Source organism: Anas platyrhynchos, chromosome 1, assembly GCF_047663525.1.
Source record: "Anas platyrhynchos isolate ZD024472 breed Pekin duck chromosome 1, IASCAAS_PekinDuck_T2T, whole genome shotgun sequence".
NCBI lineage: Eukaryota > Metazoa > Chordata > Aves > Anseriformes > Anatidae > Anas > Anas platyrhynchos.
The window spans coordinates 23,950,501-23,964,447 of NC_092587.1; the positions used below are offsets into that span (position 1 = coordinate 23,950,501).

A 13,947-nucleotide genomic window follows, 5' to 3' on the forward strand; every position below is an offset into this window, starting at 1 on the left:
GGTTTATATTATTATTTACATTATTATTGGTCAAAGTTTCTGTTGATTTTCCCATTTCTGCACTGTGCTTTTCATTTTATTAATTCATCTTTTTGAGTTAGTGTATTCAATGTAATTGTCTTTTTTTTTTTTTTTTTCCCAATTCAATGAGACATTCATCATTTCCCTGTTCTACCCTGTCATCTTTATTTTTCCTTTTGGTTTTCCGTGACATGAACCAGTTTGCTAGTCAATGGGTAAGTGTTTTTTCATTGTTTTTTAGCCTACATTATTTCCTTGGTTATTAGCTGCCATTTTTTATTTTAAGTGGAAATAGTGGTGATTTTGTTGTTTTTATTGTTTGCTAACCTACCCCTAGAAATTCCCTTACCAACTGACCTTTCTAGATCATCAGCTTCTAAATTTCCTCATTCATCCTCTTAAGGTTGTTCCAGATGAATTCTTCACTCTTCTTTTCAGACCCAGTGTCTTGTTTTATTGTATTACAAAGTAAAGAGACTCTCGTGCCTCTCAGTGAAGCAAAATAGCAACAACTTTCATGCTCATCAGAATTCAACCACAAGTAGCAGCTGTTCACCATAGGTGTTGCTGCCTGGTTCATCTTTTACTTATTATCTGAGCAGTAACCTGCACATGTGTGCATGCCCTTCTTGAGGAAAAAGCAATACCAATGCCACCATAATGAGCTGCAGAGAGATGCCTCATTTTCCACAATCACACCATCCCCTTCACCTGCTCTGCATTGTGTCTCCTGCATTTTCAGTCTGTCCCCCTCAGAAACAAAGTTCAGCAGTCACTGTTACCTTTTGGACTGCAGACGCTCACCATATTCTCTTCTGAAATCTCCTCTTTCTGTAGATTTTTAAGCTCCATCATTGAAAATAGAGCTCCATCATAGAGCTCCATCAAGCTCTATCAACCTCCAAACAGAAATACAGCCCTTATTCTCTGCTAGGTCTGACCATGACCCCAAATGCTTAATATTTAATATAATATAATATAATATAATAATAATATAATATTTCAAATATTATTTCAAAGTCCCCAAATAAATCTTCATCCCCATTCATCCAATCAACCAAAAGAATCTCAAATTTTTCATATACCAGAAATTATCAGGCAATGTGGAAACTTTCTTTCTCACGAACCTTGAGTTTCTTCCATTCACAAGGCTGTTTCAGAATAATAATAAAAAATAGGCTTTTCAGTCGTTTGTAGTTGATATCATAGTTGCTTGAAATGCTTGAAGATTTCTTGGGTGAAATAATTTGGGAATCTGTCCATCTGCTAAAGAAGGCAGAAGAGCATTTCATAACATGAACAGTTGCATTTCTGGCTCCTCAATAACATCTCTGCCATTTCCAATAACTCCTACTTGGCCTCTTCATTTTGAGCTAAGATGTGGTCCTTTATGCCAGTCAAGAAAAGATTTCCATAAGGCCCGAGTAAAAAAATATATTAAAGGTCTTTTCATTCGTCTAAAACTCAACACTGAATATCCATATGACAATTTCTAGAACTTACTCTCCAAGTGATGGAAGGTGTTATTTCATTAAATGGATAGACTTAAACATCTCTTTGAATACAGCATGATCTTTTCAGTCACTGTACAGAGCTATAAGCAGTTGTATATTTTTTTCAGTTAGAGTCAGCTGCAGAAGTTTTCACCCTTTGTTGTCAGATAGGAGGGAGTTGTTACTTACCCTATCATTAGGGCATTCTGGTCATGGTCACCAATAACAGCACCCTGAGTTTATAGTTTAAGTTTGATTGAGTCTCGTAGTTTTCCTATGTTACTTCATTTAGTTCTCAGCATCTTCCCAAATGTCTTCCAGGTAAGTCCATTCTTAGAAAGAGTCCCCAGGTCCGCCATTAAGAAAGACTCCACTCCTTCTCTTTTTCATATCGTATTAAAAGCTAAGAGAAGCATACAGGCACAATCAGTACATTGTGTTTGAAGAAGCTGGATGCCTTCTTCATTAGTTGACAGCCACCTTAAGAAGGTTTGAGAAGCAATGTCCAAGGGAGAATTGCCTTATTTCAGATTAACTATGGTCCCCGTAGCCTTATTCATAGCCAGCTGTGGTCTTCATAGCCAACAGAATGGCAATTCTTGGGTCACAGCGGAAGGGTACAGTGAGACAGCTAAGTAACATACGAGTTGCTGCTATTTTTCAAACAGTTGCCTGTTCATCTTACTAGTTTCAGTGTATGTGTGTTCATACATTTTGGACTAGTTGCATGCTGAACAGTATCCCACACCCTGAACCAGAATTCATTCCTGAACTAGAAGCCAACAGCCCATGTATCCTGAGTCAAATGAATAAGCAGCAGTAAGGGAAACCTTTTTTGTCACACAGATCCATTCATTTTTCAGCCTTTGTTGTTTTGGAATAAATAAATACATAAGTAGTTTAAAGCCTGTTAACTTTACAATCTAGATACTGAAATATTCTGGTAAAATTCATGTTTTTGAGTATGGTAGACAGGCAAGAATCACACAGGAAATATTGCTGGAGGCAAGACTCCAGCAGAATATAGTTCTACGGCCACTGAGGTAGACAAGTAGTTAATTATGAGCAGGAGCGTATTTGTTGTTTTGTGTAACTGGGCACAAATGTGGAGTAAATGGAGTAAATGCCATTGGTCTACACTTTTTAGTGCTCATAGCAGAACATACACAGAAGATATTTTTGTTGTTTCAGAATTCCACCTTCCCTGTCATGCTCATAAAAGAAGAGAGACAGTACATTTCTATTTGAGCAAAAATGAGTGATGTGCCATTTCTGTGGAATATACCACAGGTAGTGCTGTGGACATTGATAGAAAAAAAAAAGAAGAAAAAAAAACAACAGTGGACTTTCATTTGATGGGCTTTTTTCTAAAGCTATTTCATAAAATTATAAAATTTAAAGACTCATTTAACTGCATAAATTGTAGAGGTTTATAGCTGATTTGATAGCAAAAGTGCAGAAGAAATTTAATATGCAGGTAGTATTGTTATATGTTGGTAGTAACCCTTTTGTTTCAGACGGTCATGTGCAATTTATTTTCAGAGCCATCCAACCTTAAAAGAAGCAAAACAGAAATCTTGAAAAGCTTTTTTTTTTAATTATTCTGTTGTATAAAACAAACAAACAAACAAACAAAAAAAAAAAAAAACAAAAAAACAAGTAATTAAAAAAGTCACCTCCAATATTGGGATAGTGAGGGAACAGAACAGATTGTCATACTGAGCAGGTTACTATTCTCAGCTGATCACTACAGGAACAAACTCTTAAGTTTAAGTTCCCATAAGTATAGTTGTCCAAAGGCACTAAAATACTCTGTCCCCTTTCAAATATCAGTAGTGGGCCTGTTACTAGGAACATAGAGGCAAATTTTGAAGACCAGCTAGAAAGTCATTTTGGGCTATGTCCCATGACACTTTGCAGCTAAACGTGGTTTTGTCCAGTGTACCCCCTACATGTATAGCTGCAGCTGTTCATATTTTACTGAGAGTTACTCAAGGGCAGCTGGAAAGCTGGAGCTAGATTCTGCATTATCCCAACATCCTTCAGGGACTTTGGGATCACACTGAATGACTCCACAACATTATGCATTCAAACCATTCAGCTGTGGGAGCTATGTTCAGACTCCAAGTGGACCATGATCACATCAGCCAGCAGAGGAATATAAGGACACAACTATCCATTATCTAGAAAAGGGGTGGGGATTTGTCTGCTCTCACAGAGTAAGCTTGGCAGAAGTAGAAAAGCTGGGGTCCTTTGGGTGCTGGTTTTTGGGATTGTGCGTACTACCTTGTTAGCTCTTACAATTTTATCTTGAGTTCTACAATATTTGTAATCTTCCTAAAGCCTATTATCTGGTGTCAAATATCTTCCATGAGGATCTGAAAATTTGTTTTGTCAGGGGTGGCTGTTTTGATGGAAGTTGGCACTGGAGTGGAGTGGGTTAAAAGAATTTCTGATCTCATGGTTTGCAAAATAAATCTTTGAAAAAAAAAATCAGGTTTAAAAAGTCAAGTCTTATTTCTGAAAAAAAAAAAATCAGTTTTGGAAGCTTTTTGTGATTTTTGAATAACTGGAATTTTTTCTTGATTTTCTTGGTCACGAGAAAAGTTACTTACAGATTATATTCCATTGACACAAAATTATATTTTACCTGTGATGATAGAAAAAATAATAATAAAAAAGCAAAAATGTAGGAACTGATTTTAGAATATACATATATACATGAATTTAATGTGTGGTTGAGGTAAATTTGCAGATGCTTTATGGGAGGGACCACAGTGATTTTTTCACAGATTATAGGAATATGTATGGTTTTGACATACATCTGTGGTAATATAATAATTTATTGTTTTTAGAGACTAAGAAATCATTGCCTTTTGAAGACTCTGTAAATCACAATGTCACAGACAGTTTATGGATCATTTATGTCCTTAGCAGATCTTGGTCAATGCATTAATATGGTTAGAATCAATTATATATGGAACTATGGAAATTTCTTTAATGTATTTATTACATTCTTTTGCTCTTTTGATTTGTTACCTCATATTTGTCTGAGACCTGTATTCCTGTTTTCCAAGTGTTTTTAAACTTTCATGAAGAAGGTAAAACCAAAGCTTAACACACGTTAAGAGCAGTAGTTAGTATGTGGAACAGATACACGTGCATGGGTAAACACATTTCATAGTTTTACTCTCTCTTAATTTGAATGCAAGTTTAGTAGATGTAGCATTTAGAAAATCATTCCTAAATATATTAAGCAGATCAGATTTAATGTTTTGATTTGTATGGCAACTCTGAGACAGATGAAAAATAGCCTTTAAAAACTCTGAAAACTATTCAGCTGGCAGCTGCTAAGTTAGGCTAATGTTTGTACTGACCTCAGTACTTTTACTCCGAGCATTATGCTGCTAGCTGTTCCAAGTAGCCTTGAACTATGAAGATAGGGTTAGTCTTTACAAGTCACATTTTCTGTGAAGTGGCTATTGGGGACAATCTTTACTGTCAGATAAATGTTTCTAAGGAAGAATTACTGTTTAAATTGATGTGCCTCCTTGACAGAATGGGATCCCTAGTTCCTGTTAATTTCAGGAGGGAACTCTGTAGTATTATCTAAAAAGTCTTTCAGATTTATTTTAAAAGCATTTACTTAAAGGCACCTTCTTTATGAAAAAGAAAAAGACTATGGAGAATGAAGTCTGTTTTATTATGCCTTTTATGGCCTATTAATTTGTTACCATCTATTCTGCTTTGTTGATGAAATTTTAATTTTGCCCTTGCCTGAGCATATTGTAAGATTTGTATAAACTGCAGCTCACTGTGCTAACAGAAAGGCTCTTTTAGGGTGAACAATTGAAGCTCGTTTTATTTCTAGAGGACATTTAAAATAACTTATGAATGAGAGTTGTCAGACATGAAATGCTGTATTAATTAAATCTTATTCTAGTCTTTTTGCTTCTCCAGCTAAACCAACCCTTTAGAAAAAAATACATGGCCACCTTAATTATATAGGAGAAGACAAAAAGTATCCTTCACATTCCTTCGCCTGAATAAGAATAAGAACTCAATTCATCTAAATAATAACCCCATTAGCTGCTTAACTCAACAGTGTACATGGGAAAATTTTCAACACAGAATGTAAGAAAGTGTTGATTGGGTGGATCGTTTTCAAGGGTTTGTTCTTCTGATGTTCAAAATGATAATTTTAAGTAAATCTGATCTGGCAGGGTTATCAGCTTTGTACCGTTTATGACTTATGACAAAAGTGTGTGTTCATATACATGCTAATGCTTCTTTATCTTTTGAAAAACAGCAACAGTACCATTCAAAAATAGATGACTTGGTTGAAGAAACTGTTAAAGAAATTATTTCACTTCTTGTTTCAAAGGTAAAACAATTCAGATTTTAATTTATAACGAAGTAGAAATTTTTTTCTCTAATTACCAAACTTTTAAAATGTCTTTAAGTATTGTGCAGGTTTGCTATAGCATGGGGGGGGGAAGGGGAGGAGAGAGAAGATGGGGGAATAACATGATTTGTAAAGCAGTCATCCAAATAATATTGAATTTACAAAATTAAATTTTATAACCCATAAGGTAAAAAATTTCTATGCAACTTCCTAATCAGATAGAACTGGTAAGACATGATTATGTCAATATTATCTTATGTAATAGCATGTTCTACTTTTTGTTTAATTTTTCACATGAAAACTTTCTCGCCATCATCAAGTAGTATTTAAATTACTTTTATAGAGAGAGATGAACAACATCTAGAGTATTGGTACAACTTTTTAGTGAAATTTTACTTCACAAGCCATTTAATTTAAAAATAATATATATTAAGGTAATGTTGTTACTTCTTTAAATTGTTTTTGCAGGCTTTATAATATTTAAAAAGAAAATATGTTTAGAGAATACATGAAGAAAACCTAAATAATGTCTTGTGTTACTGTACGTCTCAGAAGAAGTCTTAAGTGCTTAATATAAAAGAAAATGCTTTTAGTCACTAATTGTTTGAAGGACATGGCAGATAATGACAGAACAGAAACATTTTACAAGATGTTTTGCTATCTGTGAATTACAAATTACCCAGAAATACCTGATTCGGAGTAGGAGAAATTAGCCACGCACAAATTGTGAGTTAGTGAGAAAAACTAAGACGGTGGTCATATTTTCATTATGCCTTTGTTTTCATTTGTTAGAGCTTGCAGGCAGGGGGTGAGGGGGAGGAAGAATCTCCTTTCAGATTGACCTCCACCACGCTTGCACATGAGTTGAAGAGGAAGTTTTTATAGAATTCTTATAGAAGTTTAAGCAAAATGTGTCCACTTGTTGATAAATGTGTAAAAAAAAAAGATATACATTTTCTTCTTTCTTCATGGTGTATTAATGTAAAAATAACTACAAATGGTTTGACTTGGCAGGGCTGAGATTTATAGTTTGTCATCATTCTGAACAAACCTGTCAGGCCTTTTTAGAATTATTGAAGGGGGGGAGCATTTAATCAGAGCAAATTATGCTATTAGAAGTTAATCCTTTTAATATGTTTTTAATATATCTGGAATTACAGAACAAGGAGGAAAACAATCATATTCCTTCTGGATATATATACGAATTCTAGAGACGATTGCCATCAGTAAAGAGGGATTTTCATTATTAGTTATCACATAAACTATTACGAGAGGTTGAAATCTCAGAACAGAAAGCAAATATTTTGTGTCATTGGCTGATCATTAGGAGCTTAACCAATCTCTCCTCACTTGAGATATGAAATGCCAGTGACATTGCTTCTGTTTCAAAGTGGAAAGCCTCTGAGGAAGGCTGATGAACTCTCAGTTTTGGCCAGGAAAAAAGCACATCAATGTGCATAATATCCCTGCAAGTTATTTTTTTTTTTCATCATATATTTTCATTACTCTTTAGTTTTTGCCTCTGTATTATTTCCTTTGTATTCCAGTGGAATAAGTGTTTCAATATTTGTTTTTAGCTGCAAGTCATCAATGGAAATGAGATACTTTCACTCCAGTGAGACTCTACTTTGTAAAGATTAGAATGTGATTTTTATATGCGAGGCTTGCCAAGCTAAAGTATTTAACAAATGACAGGAATAGCACTAAACAGTGAAACAAAGTGCAGCACGTCTCAGGTTCAGCACGTCAACCAGTTCAGAGAAACGGAGGTATAGGCAGAAATGTTCTTAGAGCTTCACAAGTCTGTACAGTGAGATCTCAGAAAACAAGTTTCCAGCTTCATGACTACCACTTTCATTTAAATGGACATCCTGGACACTGCAGTGTTTTGCTTTCTGATCTTTTGTGTCCCACTTGTATTGGAACCATTTGTTGGCAATGTGGGCACCGTGTTGTTTGTAATATTAGCCCCTTCCATAGTGGGTCTTTGCACAATAAGATTTCACACCCTTTTGCAGAAGCATCCTTGCCAGTCAGATAAAATGAGTATGGGAGTCCGCAGTGCATGAGCAGTGGCTTCTCACAGACATGCAACAGCAAGGCAGAGAGAGGGAATTTGATCTAATAAAGGAACTGTAATTAAACTGTGCATGGTGTGCAGAAGCAACCACCATTTTCTCTGGTAGCTTGTGAAGTGGTTTAATTCCTTGATCAGCGCCTGCATACTAGTGTCTTAATTAATCACTGTAAATATGACAGGTTAGATTGATAAATGACAAATGTAGGCTTGCACTTGCTCCTGCTCCTTGAACTGTTAAGAGCAGGGCTTATTGTAAAGTGATGATCTCAGTTCCTCTGGAGGTGACACTGTTGTGACACTGTTACAGTGCCCATTAACAGCATGCCAGATGGAATTTTATTCTGTCCTCACACTCATAAAATGATACTCATGGTTGTGGGAATGACTGTACTGGAGCAAGGGATGACTTTTAAAACAATCTTTATATAAACTGGAAGGCAATTCATATGTGTAAAATAAACGTCCACGCGTACAGTGGCTGACATACTTTATGTCATACACCATGATTTACTTAAGCAACATAGCTTCACAGGAACATGAGAAAAGAATTTATTTGTATTAAGGCTATTTTGGAAAGTTTTAATATTTAGTCTGCAATTAATACAGTTAATAAGAGATTTTGTGTGTGTGTGTGTTTTGGCAAAAAGATCTTTAGATGCCTCTTGCTGGAGAGTCCTGCTCCTCAGAGAGTCACAGGTGGAAGCACTGGGGAAAGGAATCCCACCATATCAGAGATGTGGGGCCTACATTTTCTTGCCCCTTGTTGGCCATGCAGTAGTTGTTGCTGTTGCTGAAGATGAGCTGACAGAAATCACTAGTGCAATTACACTTCTGGATGAAATCAGCACTGGGTTTCTTTTCAATAACAAAGATAAGAGGAACTTGATACTGAGATAATCAGCTTTAGCAATTGTGTTCCATCATCTTTGAAACTGTGATCGTAGAAACTGTGGTCCTAGAAAATAATGTGTATTTTCTACCCAGAATACATGCTGTGTACACACACTCCTGTATTTAACCATGTAGTCTAGGGACAGCAAAGCGGTATCGGTTTTTAAGAAAAAAATGGGGTTTGGTTTCTATTTCTGCAGTGGTTAAACAGTCATTTCTATCAGCAGGGTCATCAAGGAAGCTGAAAAAAGAATGTTTGCCATGATTTCAGCACTTTGTGTGAGAGAAAGTGATCAAATTGTTGATCAAATCAGTTTGCCTTGTTGAACAATAGAAGTCTGAGGAAGAAAAATTCACATTCTCATTCAAAATATTTACTTCTCATGTTGTGCATTTGGGTTTTGCTCTGTGCTTTTCCTCCAGGTTGTTTCAGTGTTAGAAGGTGTGCTGTCTAAATTGTCAAGATACGATGAAGGCACTTTCTTCTCTTCGTTAGTTTCATTCACGGTAAGTGTTTGAATTCACAATGCTTCTGTTCTTCTTTCCATGCATGATTCTAAAATCGCACACAATCTGTAGTAGTAAGCACTTACTGTGTGTTATTTTATTTTTAATTTTCTAAAGGTGAAAGCAGCTGCAAAATATGTTGACGTTCCCGTAAGTACAACCTTTTTTTTTTTTTTTTTCTTCCCAGTGTTAATAATAATTCAAAAAATAGGGGTTTTGTTAGCCCACATTTTTTATTGTTGACATTTTGCTTTCCTACAGAGATTCATTATAGCTTTACACAGAGTATTTAAACAACCACTCCAACACTCAGAGGGCATTTCATTTCCCTTAAGCAATGAGTAACTCTCAAAGCAAAGCTTAGAAAGGTTATTCTCAATGCACTTTTTCAGTTGTGGAAGAGTGAGGATTGTAACCTAGATACTCTTTTATGGGGGTCTTTCCATCATTTGGATATATTTTTCAATTGTGGAGGATAAGCCACAAGTAAAAGCATCATCCTTGAATATCCATTATTCATTAATTTCATACTTTAGGACCCAATCTGGTTTATTTAATCCCTTGCTTGCTAAATCTCTTTCTGATTTACCATTGTTTATGCAATGTTTCTATGGTATGAATAAAAACTAAAAAGGGTTGCTGTTGGAGCTATTTTACACATAAAACCAAAATTCAGCTATTAAAATATTTCATTAGAGTATTATAAATGAATTGTTTTTCTACAATAAAGCACAGAAGTTACCAGACAAATATTGTCAACATTGCTTTTAAAAATGTTTTTTGTTCTCTTACAAATCTATGTTCTGACTGATTTTAATGTGATTCTAAGACAATCATATTTGCCAAGCATAGGAAAAAATGGTTAAAATTATGTTAATGATGTTACATAAATACAGTTATAAACATAGAGTCACAGACACACTACACTATATGGTTGCTAGAAATTCTTTCAATAATTCTATACTCTCTCTTCCTCTCCCCCCTTATCATGTAAGTATGCAAGTATGGATGTGGCCTAAATGCAAACACAGTAGGCCCAGGGATGAATACTTCTAAAAATGTTATTCTGTGCTTGGAATTCAGTTCTTTGTAGTCGAAGGAGTATAGGTACCCCAAAGTGCAGCCCTCTCATTCGGTATAGTTTCAAATATGTGCGAGATTGTACTTTGTTAAATGACTGTGTTCTTCCCCCATACCCCACCTCGATTGGAAGATCTCATTTGTTCACCTTACAGTTGTCCTTGGGGTCTTGGCAACTGGTGGATCTAGGGAAGAATGGGTTGGGGAGCTAAAAGGATGTTGAGGTTTTTTGTTTGTTTGTTCATTTGTTTAAGTGTGTGAATTCAGCAGATTATTTTTTTTATCTTTGATTCCAAGCTGAATATTTGTCAAAGAGGGAAAAATGTGCTGTTTTGTAGTGAAATGAGAAAGAGTTAACTTTTAAAATAGACAAGAGATGTTAGCAGAAAATTAATGCAATAGTAAGCAGAATGTTTTAAGAGATAGGTAGGATGCAAGGGAAAGGGGATACAAAAAGTGAAAGGTAAATCAAAACAGAAATAAAGGATTAAGAAAGAAGGACATTCTTGGATGGTTCTTGGTCATTTTGAGGAGAAGGTTAATTCTATTAATACAGACAACTTAGATGTTAAGTTTTGTGACACAAGGATGGCAGTCTTCAGCTTCTCAGGACCAGGGTGGGAAATGTGGACTCAGACTTGCAGTTTGTTTGGCAGATAATTTTGCAAAAATGTTTGGTGTTGCTATCTGCCCTTCTGTTCATTAATCTTTCCAGAAAATTGTGAATAAATCTATTAATATATATATATATCTTTTGGTTTTAACCTGTTTAAGAAAATGTTCAACACATGTCTCCATTTTTCAGAATGCTCCTTTACGAAGTGGTACGTGCACAGTCACAAGGAACTCTCATTGTTTTCCCCAACCACAGTGTACAGGGATATATGAACACTATGTCTGGTATAGTAATTGAAATACAAACAGAAATATTAGGAACAGTGCAAAACAACCCAGACTAAGAGTAGTGACAATGATAGTTTATGATTTCCTAAAAACAATAATGGAAAGATCTAGTTGCTATTATGCTGTTTTTGTTGGTAATTGTCACAGTGTGCTACGCTCTGAAGTGAAAGAAATTGTAGCTGCTGTGCATGTAAAACAAACCAAATGTTTGGAGAAAAATAGCACAAACATTATAAATATTAGCATTACTTCAAGGATACAATTTGTTCTCTTGTTAATGTTCTGCTTTGTTGTTTGAGAATACAGGAGCTGATTTAGCTTACATTAAAAAAATAAAAAAATTATAAAAAAAATCGCACAAATCTGATACAACTGTTAGTTTCTCTTACAGCCCAAGCAGTCATTAGGAGATGCAGAAGTAAAACCTATTTTTTTTTCTTTCTTTAACGTTCTGTTCACATAGCCAGTTAATTAATGAGAACAGGGAAAGACTGCAGTACAACTAAGGGCAAAAATATGTATTAATCTCAAATGATTACTTTTCCTAAATCATTTGGATAATTTCGTTGTGTTCAGTTTCTCATCATGTAAGTCAGTTTTGCACACAAATAATTGTGTATCTAGCTCGTCATTTCTATACAGATTTGCCTCATTTACAAATATAACCAGAGCAATTACTTATACAAATTGAGCATCCAGTTACATGCATATTTATATACTTCTTTTTGTTCAGAAAGGTATGTTTAAATCCCTTTGTAGGAGCCAGTAATCTATGCCAGTCATTTAGAGGGCACAGAAGGAACCTAATCCTCCCGCACTCCATGTAGGCCACCTGTCATACCAAGTGCACAGAGGCCATTTGAAGGACCCAGGGCTGACAGCAGTGCACAACTCACACAATGCCAGGCCTCTTACTCTGCTGTTGCCTTTATGCAGGGATCAAAGGTATGAAAAGGGGCCTCACACATGTGCCAGCATTTGACTTATGGGGTCCTGTAGAGGCCAAAGTAGGAACTCTGCCTCCTACCAGGCAGATACACATCAGGACCTTCCAGACACCTCAATTTCCAAATATCACACTTGCACTGCGCTGCCTATTTATCTGGTTTTAAGAAGCAAGCAACTTTTGTGTGAAATGGGTGTTTATTAAGGTGTGGACATACTGTGCCATTCACTTTTTAAGCTGGATTTAGTTGGAGACCTCTGTTTAAAAATAAAGAGTACAGAATCTTCTCATGCTCTGTGCTTCTACTACCATCCTCCTCTGTATGCCCAAACCTGGGAACTATCCCCTCTTTTTTTAAATCCATAAAAACAAGCTATTGCAGAATGGTAAGGAAAGCTCTGCACCATCTCTTTTAAGTCAGCAGTGTTTCGGAGATACCTCTTAAATGGAGATCAAAAGGACAGCTGTTAATGCATCAGAAAGTTAAAATAACATAGCAGAACATTGTTAATGGGAAAAAAAAAAAAAGGAGTTTAAGATCAGATTTTGTTGTAGTAACTCTAGAATATTGAAGACCTCTTGTAGCACAGAATTCAGATCCTGGTGCAAACCCTTTCACACCTCTGTTGCCCTGTGGTTTCAATGAAACTATGCATAGATTAAAAAGTGTTTGCATAAACACTTGAAGAATCATAGCTGAAGTTCTGCAGGGCAGTTATCACTTAAAGTACACACCTTAGCCCTTGCCAAGATTGCTTTTTAATCTACAAGAAGATACATGACAGGTGAGGAAAATGCATCACATTTTTTGCATTTAAACACAATAGTATTTTTCATAACCATGCAAGAATAAAATGCTACCTTTTATAATGAACCAATTATACAAAGCTTCCTGCCTGGCTCAGGCATTTGATGTGTAAGAAATGAAGGAGATGGGGATCTTGTCATGAGTACAAGTAGTTTCTATTCCAAAAATATGTTAATGAAATCTCTCATTCAAAAGCACAAGTGATGAGCCTTGAGTATGTAGATGAGAAATTTCAGGCAGTGAAATTTTCCAATGTGCTCTTTCATTAGGTGGTGGACACTTAATAAGGAGCTCCTGTGTTTCTCACAATAGCCCCCTCCAGCTCATCACTCCTTTTCACTTCATTGTTACATCTGTGCTGTGGCTAAAACTCCTCCCTCCAGCATGCAGGGGAGGGGAAAGGGGCAGAGAGGAGAGCAAATACAAAATAGGAAGAGGTTCGTTATTATATGGTTGGCCCGTAACATCTGTTCTCATCTTTGAAAAATGAATGCTTTGACGGGATAGCAACTTGAAGACTACATTTCTGTCTTGGTAACATCAAGAGTACGAGTATGCTTAATATTTTCTGATACTAAGAAACATTCTGTGGCAAATGCCAGAGAGTAAACATCATACAAGTATTTAGAAATGTACATGGGTTTTACTGACATTCATGACAAACTTGCATTATAAAAAGCTGAAATTTAAGTGTATCTCTCCTATAGGGAAAAGCTTCTATCAGTAGCAGTATTAAACTTGTTGCAGAGCTTTCAGCAGCAAAATATTTGAGTGTCTAGGACTCAAGGCAATGCAGCGTTACTTTTAGCCAGA

General features: G+C 35.7%; 1 protein-coding gene across 11 annotated transcripts in view; it reads left to right on the forward strand.

Annotated features, from left to right (window-relative positions):
• CADPS2 (calcium dependent secretion activator 2) overlaps positions 1–13,947 on the forward strand; it is a 312,136-nt gene that overhangs the window by 269,814 nt on the left and 28,375 nt on the right. For 6 of the 11 annotated variants that reach the window (XM_072033270.1, XM_072033291.1, XM_072033268.1 and 3 more), the window contains 4 exons: positions 222–236; positions 5,824–5,898; positions 9,314–9,397; positions 9,515–9,547. In XM_072033270.1, coding sequence (XP_071889371.1) covers positions 222–236; positions 5,824–5,898; positions 9,314–9,397; positions 9,515–9,547 — 207 coding nt within the window. Of the gene's footprint in view, positions 1–151; positions 237–5,823; positions 5,899–9,313; positions 9,398–9,514; positions 9,548–13,947 lie in introns of those variants that run through there. The other 5 variants (XM_072033275.1, XM_038184296.2, XM_072033294.1 and 2 more) reach the window with 2 other exon arrangements.